This window comes from Pelophylax lessonae, assembly GCF_965119305.1.
Source record: "Pelophylax lessonae genome assembly, chromosome: 5".
NCBI classification, from domain to species: Eukaryota; Metazoa; Chordata; class Amphibia; order Anura; family Ranidae; genus Pelophylax; species Pelophylax lessonae.
In genome coordinates, this window is record NC_138772.1 from 400628402 (window position 1) to 400640904 (window position 12503).

Sequence of the window (12503 nt, forward strand, 5' to 3'; positions counted from 1 at the left end):
TGATGTATACAGTTCAATCTATTTTTAGAATCACAATCTATTTTTAGATCCTCAATGTAAACAGTTCAATCTATTTTTAGAATCACAATCTATTTTTAGATCTACAATCTATTTTTAGATCCTCGATGTAAACAGTTCAATCTATTTTTAGAATCACAATCTATTTTTAGATCTACAATCTATTTTTAGATCCTCGATGTAAACAGTTCAATCTATTTTTAGAATCAATCACAATCTATTTTTAGATCCTGGATGTAAACAGTTCAATCTATTTTTAGATCCTCGATGTAAACAGTTCAAACTATTTTTTTTAGACCCTGGTCTCAACTAGGGCTGAAACAACTAAATCGACATAATCGATTATAATAGAGAGAATAAAAACTGTTGTCAACAACTTTTTATTGATTGTTGGCTGGCTGATTAGTTGGGCTTCATACATAATGCATTTCTTACTGTATTAACAGTGTAGGGAGCTGTATGTGTGCTGCATGAGTAGTCCTGGGCAGGAGATTAAAATGATTTAAAAGGGATTCTAAGGGCAGAAGATTTTGTTACCTTAATGCATGCTATGCATTAGGGTAAAGAACCTTCTACGACCAGCTCCCCCCCAGCCTCCTCTGTGTCTGTGAGCAGCAGCACTGCTTTCTCTCATCCTCCTCACAGGACTCAGATGCTGCCAATCACAGCCTGTATATCCTACTTCTGGGTATACTAATATGTGTGTGTGTATATATATCTATATATATATATATATATTTATTTATTAATATATATATATATATATATTTATATATATATATTAATAAAATGCAAGTGTCTGTGCGTCCACTTTACCTGTGTCCGTGGGATTGCGCTACTACACATGTGCCCCATGGACAGCTGAGACTTCACCCCGCCCTACTGCCTTTCCAAACTGTCGCTCGCTAGCCGCATCTGAGTGAGTTGCCGGCAGTCACTGCTGCCAGCCCATAACAACTGCCTTTTCACATTACGGTGATGAATTCTGTCATGAACAATAAAAACCATTTAAATGTTGTATTCAATGTACTTCATAATGCACATATATATTAAAGACTTTACATTTCATTCTGCACAATATATATATATATATATATATATATATATATATATATATATATTAGAAAAGAATAATTACAGCATGGCACTTCAGCTCTGCAGTTCTGTGGGTAATTTGCATAAACCAAGTAGAAGTAGTGGTTTATGCAAATTACCCACAAAACTGCAGAGCTGAAGTGCCACGCTGTATTTATTCTTTTCTAATTTATATATATATATATATATATATATATATATATATATATATATATATATATATATATATATATATATATATATATATATATATATATATATATATATATATATATATATAAAAATATATATAGTGCAGAATGAAATGTTAAATTATTAACCACTTTACCACCGGAGGATTTTCCTGCTAAAAGACCAGGGGTTATTTTGCGATTTTTTACTGCGTGACTTTAACGGACAATCGCGCGGTCGTGCGACGCTGTACCTAAACGAATTTCACGTCCTTTTTTTCCCACAAACAGAGCTTTCTTTTGGTGGTATTTGATCACCTGTGCGATTTTTTGATCACGCGCTATAAACAAAAAAAAGAGCGTAATTTTTGCAAAAACAACAATATTTTTCACTTTTTTTTATATGAAATTCCCCCAAAAAAAAATGTAAAAATCAAAATTTTTTAAAATTTTCGGCCAATTTGTTTTACGCTACCTATGTTTGGTAAAAAAAAATCGCAAAAAGCGTATTTTGATTGGTTTGCGCAAAAGTTATCGCGTTTACTAACAAAGGGAAAGATTTTTGTCATTTTTGGTGTTTTTTTTTTTAACGAGTAATGGCGGCGATCTGCGATTTTTTTTGCGGTACTGCGACATTGCGGCGGACAGATCGGACCCTTGACTGACATTTTTGACACTTTTGGGGGTACCAGTGACATTACTGCAGTAATCAGTGCTATATATATGCACTGTTACTGCAAAAATGACACTGGCAGGGAAGGGGTTAACAGTATTGGACAGGGAGGGGTTAAGTGTGTCCTAGGGGCGTGATTCTAACTGTGCAGGGACAGGTCTACTAGTGTAAAAACAAAGATCAACAGTTCTACATAGTAGAACTGTTTGATCTTCACTTTTACACAGGGAGAACTGACAGGTGGCTTGTTTACACAAGCCGCTCTGTCTTTCTCCCGCTGTAGCGGCGATCGTAGTGTGACCGGCGGACATCGGGTCCGCCAGTCACACTCCCGCACTCCTCCGTGAACGAGCCGAGGCGGGCGCGCGCCTCGGCGGGCGCGCACCCGCCCACTATTGGCTCTGGAAGGAGTGACAGGCGAGCGACGTAGACCTACGTCACTCTGCCTGGCCGGGGCCGACTGCCGCAGTAAATATACTGTGCGCAGTCGGCAAGCGGTTAAAAGGGGACTCTGACCACACTATTTAAAGGGGACTCTGACCACATATGTTCTAGCGCCCGTTAATTTATCGGGCTTAATGTCTAGTATATATATATATATATATATATATATATATATATATATTACAGTCCAGTCTGAAAATCTGCAAAACTTTCTTACATTTTTTTTTTTCATGGCTTTCCTTATAGCTGATTATTTATCTTTACCACTGCATATAGATAGACACGAATTTTTTATTTTTTTTTTAACTTTACATATTAACTAAATTGCACACCATACTTCTTTTTTTTTTCCCTGATGGTTTTTATCCGATTAATCGATTAGGGCCCTTGCACACTGATACGTTTTTTCTAACTTTTATCCTTGCAAGAAAAAGGTTTCCCTTTAAATCCTATAAGACTTTTCACACCACTGCATTAACGATGCAGATGCAAAGTCCTGCATGTTGCATCTTTGGTGCAGTTTTAAACGTGCCACAGCAAAATTGCAAAAACGCATATGCATTTTTACCACCATTTTGCTACAGAGCAGTGTGTAAGTATCCTTAATCTAAACAATAGCCGGCCAATGAATGGATTTTGAAAAATATCTTTGTTGCCTTTCATTTCTAATTTAAACTGAATGGGTTGTTTTACAAGGTGAGGGTTTATATATACTTTAAACCAGACCGGTCACAAACATAGGATGAAACAAAACAGAGCAGTTGAAGGTTAGCTTCCATCATATATTTTTTCACCATATGCCCAGATATGCGACAGGTTTACCTTAGCAAGGCCTCATGCATGCAGACATTTATTGTCCTCAAATCTTAAACTGCATACACCCACCAATAATATAGTAGATCTCTCCAAATGTCAAAGTGGTGTATCTGGAAAAAAATAATCCACTCCTGTACGCGCAGGTCAGCGTTGCTGAAGTTAAAATTCGGTGCAACCACAAACCGCCATTCATTTGTATTGGTGGCTGTATGCAGAAAGGTGGCTCCCCAGATGAGGGAAAGCACCAGGGATTTTACATTTGTCAGGTTCATGTTCATGAGGCCTAACGATATTTTCAGTGTGTTGCAGAGCATGGGGAGAAAACACTCATAGCAGTCAGCAGGAATTTGTAATGAGAAACTATTGTGGCAGCCAGATGCCCAAAGCCTAAAGGCTGTCTGGATTAATATTAGCCACTTGCCGACCAGCCACCGCAGATATACAGCGGCAGGTACCCACGAAATGCCGTACCTGCACGGCACAGTGCTTCGCGGGTGCGATCAGGGGGTAGCGCACCCATCCGTCTGCGGGGAAGCTGGGGGCCGTGATTGCCACCGGGCACCCGCGATTGCTCCCTGTGGAGGGAGAACGGCGGTCTGCTATTGTAAACACAGCAGACTGTTGTTCTCTCAGCAATCATCACAGGGCTCCTGTGTTCCTCCTGTTTAGGAACACATGTCCCTGTGTTGATTGCATAAGCCTCCCCTCCCCACAGTTAGAAAACACCACCTAGGCATACATTTAACCCTTTGATCGCCAGTGGTTAATACCTTTACTGCCAGTGGCATTAGAACAGTAACAGTGCACATTTTTAGCACTGATTATTGTAGTAATGTCCCTGGTCCCCCCCAAAAGTGTCAAAAATGTCAGTTTGGTGTCCAATCTGTCCGCCGCAATGTCGCAGTCCTGCAAAAAAAAACAAAAAAAAAAAAAACACAAAATCGCTGATCGCCGCCATTACTAGTACAAAATGACGCGATAACTTTTGCGAAACCATTCAATCAAATTCTGCTTATTGGGTTTTTTGTTTACCAAAAATATGGAGCAGAATACAAATTGGCTTTAAATGATGAAAAAATTTTAATTTTTTTTTCATTGGGAATGTTATAAAGCAGAAAGTAAAATATTGTTTTATTTTTCAGAATGGTCGCTCTTTTTTGTTTATAGCGCAAAAAATTAAAAAAAAAAAAAATCGCAGAAGTGATCAGATACCACCAAAAGAAAGCTCTACTTGTGGCAAAAAAAAAAAAAGGGACATCAATTTTATTTGGGTACAGCGTTGCACGACCGTGCAATTGTCAGTTAACCAATTGGCAACTGCCGCACGACTATTTACGTCGGCAGTCAGCCCCTCACAGGCAGAGCGACGTATGGATACGTCGCTAGCCTATAAGGGTGTGGGGAGCGAGTGCGCGCCGGAGGCGCGCTCCCGCTCCAGCGTGGTCACGGGCACTCGCGATCGTCCGTGACAGCGGGAGAAAGGCAGGCGGCTAGTTGAATCAAAGCGGCCTGTCAGTTCTCCCTGTGTAAGAACGATGATCAAACGGTTCTACTATGTAGGACCGTTGATCATTGTTCTTACACACACAGCCACAGCCAATCACAGTTAGAAGCACGCCCCTAGGACACACTTAACCCCTCCCTCTCCAATACAGTTAACTCCTTCAATGCCAGTGTAATTTTTACAGTAACAGTGCATATATATAGCACTGATTACTGTAGTAATGTCACTGGTAACCCCAAAAGTGTCAAAAATGTCAGTCAAGGGTCCGATCTGTCCGCCCCAATGTCGCAGTCCCACAAAAAAAAAAAAATTGCAGATCGCCGCCATTAAAAAAACAACAAAAATGACAAAAATCTTTCCCTTTGTTAGTAAACGCAATAACTTTTGCGCAAACCAATCAAAATATGCTTTTTGCGATTTTTTTTACCAAACATATGGTAAAAAAAATTGGCCTAAAATGTTAAAAAATTTTGATTTTTACATTTTTTGGGGCGGAATTTCATATAAAAAAATGTGAAAAATATTGTTATTTTTGCAAAATTGACGCTCTTTTTTTGTTTATAGCGCGTGATCAAAAAAATCGCACAGGTGATCAAATACCACCAAAAGAAAGCTCTGTTTGTGGGAAAAAAAGGACGTCAAATTCGTTTAGGTACAGCGTCGCACGACCGCGCAATTGTCCGTTAAATTCACGCAGTGCCGAATCGCAAAATAGGCCCTGGTCAGGAAGGGGGTAAAATCTTCCGGGGCTTAAGTGGTTAAAGTAAAGCAGAGCGGAATCTCAAAAAATATTCTGTTTATTAAGGCAGAAAATCTTCCGGTCCAGAAGTGGTTAACCACCTGACCGCCAGAAAATTTACGCCCCACCCCTTCATGACCAGGCCATTTTTTGTGATACAGCCTTCTGTTACTTTAACTGACAATTGCGCAGTAGTGCAACTATCTGACTAAAATTTAGGTCCTCTCCCCCCACAATTAGAGCTTTCTTTTGGTGGTATTTGATCACCTCTGTGTTTATTTTTTGCACTATAAACAAAATTTTAAATTAAATAAAATAAAAAAAATACCCCCCCCCCTCTTTCTGCTATAAAACAAATCCAATAAAAAAAAAAATAAATAAAAAAAAATCAAGATTATTCATAAGTTTAGGCCACTATGTATTCTGGTACATATTTTTGGTAAAACTGCGCTTTTTTTAAGAATGCATTTTTTTTTTTTTTTTACACTAGTAAACGGCGACGATCAGCGACTTATAGCAGGACTGCAATATTGCGGCAGACATTCTGACACTTTTTTGGAACCAGTGATACTAATACAGTGATCAGTACTAAAAATATATTAAATGACTAAACCTGCGCTGTGCTAAGGACATGTAAATATGAGGCGGCTAGCACCAGTGGCGTAGCGTGGGTTGTCAGCGCCCGGGGCAAGGCAAGTAATTTGCGCCCCCTAACCTGCGGACTTTTAGTACTCCCCGAGTCCCTTCCTACAATAGTACTGACAAGCCTGATTCCTATACTGACCTACCAGTCCACTACGCTAACATACCTGATTCCTGTACTGGCCACTACATTGACCTACCTGTCCCCGACACTGACCCTTACAATGACCTACCTGATTCCTACCTGACCATTAAACTCCCCACTACACAGAGGAGACCACCGCGTCATCGAGCCCTTACAGGGGGCGGGTCGGGGAGGATTGTGAGAGCTTAGAGGAGGCAGGACGGAGGCACATGCAGGGCTGACTTAGAAGACGGCGAGGTGGGCTCCAGAAGCGAGGCGGGGCTCTGCCACTGGCCAGCCCCGCTGCTGCACATGACAATGTTGGCCCAATCACAGGGCGCCGACCGGCCATCGTTTAGCCTGAAGATGGCGGCGGCTGAAGTGACACGCTAGGAAGAATTTTTAAAGTTTGCTAGAGTGACACTGGCTTGGGATGCGCCCCCCTAAATGTTGCGCCCGGTGCGGCCGGCCCCCCCTGCACCCCCCACGCTACGCCACTGGCTAGCACTAAAGGCAGTATAGCGAACCTTAAACTTATATATCAAGTGAAGTGCCAACAAATATAAAAGTGACAAATTAAATCACAGTGTATTGATTTAAAGCGGAGTTCCGGGCACAGAAATCATTTTTCAACAAACATACCCCCGGGACAGTCAGGGCTAGTACATTCCACAATGGCTAAGCCTCTGATCTGTCCCGGTTCGCACTTACCTTTTAGAAGAAATACTCACTTATAAAATTTCTTCCACAGCGTTGCCATCTCTCTTGTGGGCAGATGAAGCCGGCGCGGTCCTCTTCGGCGTCTTCTTCCGCGTCTTCTTGTCCCAGAATGCGCCTGCACCGGCCCCTCTCGTCCCTTCCGGTACGGCGCCGCATTCCTCCACAGCTTCTGGGCATGCCCAAAAGCTGTTTAGCAGGGGAATGCGGCGTCGCCCGGAACTGACGAGCGGGGCCGGTGCAGTCGCATTGATTCCTGGGAGCGATGACGTTCAGCTCCCAGGAATCAGTGCAAGCCCGGAAGTGACGACGGAGCCGCGGCACAGAGGGGGGGAAGTGAAGACTAGGTGAGTATCTTCGATCTTCAATTACAAGGTGAGCAAATAAAAAAAAAAAAAACCTAACTATCCAATTCCTTTTCAGGTGAAGGGGAACAAGCGGACGGGCACAAAAAAAAAAAATATCGATTTTGTGCCCGGAACTCCGCTTTAAACATAAAATCAATAAATGCATTTCCGCAGTGTTAAAAATAAGTCCACGCATGAATAAGGAAACAATTATATAGAGAAATCTGGTGTGAACCACTCCGGTGAATTCAGGTGCAGTATTCAAATAAGTGTCCAAATAATTGTCTGCCACCTTCAAGTAAAGTGAAAGCTAACCAGAAATAATGGCTGCCGTTACAGCAGTAAGTTTGCCTTTAAATAAGCATGGAAATCCCTCTGGAAGTGTGGCAGTGTTGCATTTCCAGCGTACCTTGGAACTAATTCCCACTAAAAATAAGGCCTTTTTCACATTTGGGCGACCGGAAAGTCACGCGATTTGAAACAATGCCTCTGTAATCTTGAGAACTATGGACCTCGAGTTGCATCAAAGTAGTGCAGGGACTACCTCACAGTCGCACAAATATGAACTCATTGGAAATCATGGGGTGTGATCTGTGCGACTTGCTTTTACTAGGGGAGGAGATGGAATTTTTCCCTTCTTTGCAGGGACACAAACTCTATCCCTTCCCCTCTGTCAGGATGGTGATCTGACTGCCAAACGGCAGGTGCTGGCGGACATAGAGTACCCAGGACCTGCCAATCAGCTTCCGCTGTGTGCACCCAGAGGTGCAGGATCATGTATATACACACACAACCGCCCCTTTATTAGGTACACCTGATCAAATGCTTGGTAACACAAATTACTAATCAGCCAATCACATGGCAGCAACTCAATGCATTTAGGCATCTAGATGTGGTGAAAATGACTTGGTGAAGTTCAAATGAGTATCAGAATGGGGAAGAAAGGGGATTTTAGGGACTTTGAACGTGGCATTGTTGTTGGTGCCAGACGGGCTGGTCTGAGTATTTTAAAAATCTGATCTACTGGGATGTTCTTGCACAGCCATCTCTAGGGTTAACAGAGAATGGTTCAAAAAAATAGAAAATATACAGTGAGTGGCAGTTGTGTGGAGGAAAATGCCTTGTTTATGTCAGAGGAGAATGGGCAGACTGGTTTGAGATGATAGAAAAGCTACAGTAACTCAAATACCCACTCGTTACAACCAAGGTATGCAGAATACCATCTCTGAATGCACAACACAGAAAACCTTGAAGCAGATGGGCTTCAGCAGCAGAAGACCTCTATAGGTGTCACTCCTGTCAGCTAAGAACAGGAAATTGAGGCTAAAATTCACACAGGCTCACTAAAATTGGACAATAGAAGATTGGAAAAACGTTCCCTGGTCTGATGATTCAGATGGTAGGGTCAGAATTTGGCAAAAACAACATGAAAGCATGGATCCATCCTGCCTTTTATTAATAGTTCAGACTGCTGGTGGTGGTGTGATAGTGTTGGCTGGATATTTTCTTGGCACACTTTGGGACCCATAGTACCAATTGAGCATCCATTAACCCATTCAGTGCCAGGTCCGTACCCTGTATGGACCTCATTTCTCCCCCTGCTATAAGCTCATGGTCACTTCATTGACCATAAACTTATAACAGAATTGTTCAGCAAACTCTGCTAAACAATTCTGTTATAACTCTGATCAGCAGATTACAATCCCTTGATCAGAGTTATTAACCTCAAATGTGACGACCCCCTCCCAATGCCGCCACTTTCCTGTCCCCAGCCTCTCCACCTCTCACTGCTCCCTTTAACATAAAACGGCTCCCCCACTCTCCTTTCCTATCCCCTTTATTCCCCCTTCTCCCCTCCAGCACCAATTTCCAACCCCCCCCGCAGCTACCCAGAAGTCGGCATCCCTCCTCTGCCACTCCTGCCAGCTTTAGGTGCTGCTGGGGCTTAGAGGGGGATCAAGATATGTCCCCCCCCACCAGTTCGATCACCCCCTGTACTGACCCCCGCACTCTCGATACATGCCTGCTCCGGCGGCATCCCTCCTTCCCCTCCTGCAGCTACTGACTGGCACTAAGCTCCAGCCAACTGTCAGGCTGAGAGGAAGGGGGGGAGTGGTGCGGGTGAAGCTGGGGCTTCGTAAACACATGTTTACGAGCCCCCTCCCTGTAGTACAGTGGACAGAAGCAGTGATCACTACCGATTGCTCCTAAGTCCACTGACAGCTGATAATAGTAAACCCGGTGTTTACTAGGTGTAAGCCTGTCAGTTAATGAATGAGGAGTCTCTATATAGACTCCTTATTCATTCATGTAAAGTGCTGCAGAGACAAGGGAGGTCTGTTTAGACCTTTGATATCTCACCAAAGACATCCCCCCCTCCAAAAAGAAGAAAAAATTACACGCACACATTATATATATATATATATATATATATATATAGAGAATTGTAAAAAACGTACAAAAAAAATAATAATAACAAAAAAAATTGTAAAAAATGTGGAGTGGCGGACCCACCTGCTCAACGGGGGATCTGTCTGCTGATTCCCTCTAAGCAGGCGGATAACAAGTCCGCGTCTGCCCTGCTGATGCAGAGCAGACACGGACACAGCCCGCTGTTTTCTATAGGGCGGTCAGATGGAAACATATGGAAGGCTATCTGGGAGGTGTGATCAGAGTGGGGGGGGGGGATCTGGGGGGTGTGATCAGGGTGGGGGGTAGGGTATCTGGGGGGGTGTGATCATGATGGAAGGGTCGGGGAGGATGGATTGGGGGGGGGGGTAAAGAAAATAGGTGAAGGGCCACCGAAAAAAATGTCCACCCCACCACCCCTGAAGACAAAAAGAAAAGCGCTCTAAGTGCAGACAAATTTATTGTAAAATAAGAATAATAGCTGTAGCAACTCACAAGATGCCACGGTATTCAGGCTTTTTTGCATCAAATATGATATGAAGCTCTTCTAGGAGAAGGAGAGAAGAATGTGGCCACGTCACCAGGGAGCTGGAATGCTTGGTATGATTGGCATGCACCACGCGGGTTTCTGAGCATGCATAGAGTCCCGATTGGACATGCGCGCTCTTTCATCAGGTGCCGATCATACCAAGCATTCCAGCTCCCTGGTGACGTGGCCGCATTCTTCTCTCCTTCATCTCCACACCGCAGTTGCCTCCCCGGACGCCGCTAAGAGATAGCCGGCTCTCTTCCTCCCATGTGACGGATGGTGTTTCAGTGTATACTGCCTGTAGTGTGGATAGATGGCACCACCTAGAAGAGCTTCAGATCATATTTGATGCAAAAAAGCCTGAATACCGTGGCATCTTGTGAGTTGCTACAGCTATTGTTCTTATTTTACAATAAATTTGTCTGCACTTAAGAGCGCTTTTCTTTTTTGTCTTTTTCTGCTTCAGAGTGTTTCTCACTTCTGAGAAGAGCTGCTCAATGCCATTGGACATCCAGATTTGGGACTTTTATTCATTATCTACTGGTATTTATTTTTTTTTTTTTTTCTTCTTTAAGATTTCCCATTCCCCTTCCCCTTCCCCCTCCCCAGTCTGGTAGTTTTGCATTCACCCTTCATATGCCAGTGGTTTTTTAGCACTCTACATTTGTGTGTTTTCCACCACCCCTAGGCTCCTACATACGCTGCATACATATCATGCCCTGGGCCAGAGATCCTAAAACTACGGTCCTCCAGCTGTTGCAGAACTACACATCCCAGGAGGCATTGTAAAACTCTGATATTCAAAGACATGACCAGGCATGATGGGAATTGGAGGAGGGCCATAGTTTGAAGACCCCTGTCCTGGGCTTGGGGGGGGGGGGGGGGAGAGCTGAGGCAGCTTACCAATGGTATTAGTATTATGCAGCATGAGGGGGTTAATGTATTGTCACTGCTGGTCACTGATGCATTCGTGACCGACAAGTGGCAGTTAATTAACCCCTTTGTGCTGCATTAGTGTAACCAGTATCAGTGTCAATTAACACTGATACTGGTTGCACTAATGCAGCACAAAGGGGTTAATTAACTGCCACTTGTCGGTCACTAATAGATGAGAGACCAGCAGTGACAATACATTAACCCTCTCATGCTGCATAATACAAATACCATTGGTAATTAAATTAACCTCTTGCCAACCTATCACAGTACATATACTGTGACAGGGTGGCAGCGACAGGTGTACGTCGCTGCCCGGTTTTGGTGTATGCCCCTCTTCTATCTATTTTAAAAAAATTTGGGGGAAAAAGTCATTTTCGGTTTTTGGCCAAGGGCATCCTGCATTTTCGGTTTCGGTCCAGAATTTTCATTTCGGTGCATCCCTAGCACCCACCCCTGCCCTACCTCACAATGCTTCCCCCTTCCTTGTTCAGCTGCTGGAAAGAAGATGGGGGAGGAGCTGGGAAGAAGCAAGTGCAGGGTCTGGAGAAGGGCTGGAGCATGCTGAATACTGAGACCAGGGGAGGCGGAGAAGAGGGGAATGTTGCAGCTACACAGAGAGGCACAGGATCTGTAGGGGGGAGTTCTGTCCTCCTCTCTGTTGCTAATTGCTGAGGTGGTGCTGCAGCTGCAGGAGAGGTGTGAGGACCATATGAAACGGCCTGGGGGGCCGGATTTGGCCCATGTGGTTGACACATATGCATTAGACTATATACTAGCACAAGATGTTGGGCACTTATGCTGGCAGCCAGACGAATGACAAGATGAAAAGTACACACCTGGCTGCATATACTTTGTTATCTGTAGTGTGCACACAGGTTTATCACTCAGAAGAATATAACGTTGACTGTGTGCAGAGCTATGATCTCCTGAAAGACCCATCTGTTAACTCCTTCTACCCTGTACTCAATGACTGAGCTAAGATTTGAATATCTGATCATCTTTACTAATCATATATATCCCAAATCTATAAGTGAACTTCCCAACTCCTGTACATAGTGCCCCCTCCACTCAGCAATCTCAGCCCAGCACAGATGTGTGCTCCTCCATCCATCCCTCTGATCTCACCTTGTTTATAAAATAAGAGGCCAGATAGAAGGAGCAGAAGGTGAGACCCACCGCGGGTCCCCTAAAATACATCTGTCACCGCATTCCACCGCTCTGATCGCTCCTTATTCCTCCAATACGATCAGCACAGGAAAATGATCAGCAGCAAGCTGCCATGACAGTTCCACGTTGCTCTACGCCTCCTCCAATCAGCGTACGCCATTTCCTTGTACGCC

The 12503-nt window shown here is 43.6% G+C and overlaps 1 protein-coding gene across 1 annotated transcript in view; it reads right to left on the reverse strand.

Moving 5' to 3' along the window:
* TMEM241 (transmembrane protein 241) overlaps positions 1-12476 on the reverse strand; it is a 255723-nt gene extending 243247 nt beyond the window's left edge. The window contains exon 1 of the mRNA XM_082258680.1: positions 12289-12476. Within this exon, the coding sequence (XP_082114806.1) occupies positions 12289-12360 (72 nt within the window). The 5' untranslated portion in view covers positions 12361-12476. The remainder of the gene's footprint in view (positions 1-12288) is intronic.
* Between the last annotated feature and the right edge of the window lie 27 nt (positions 12477-12503).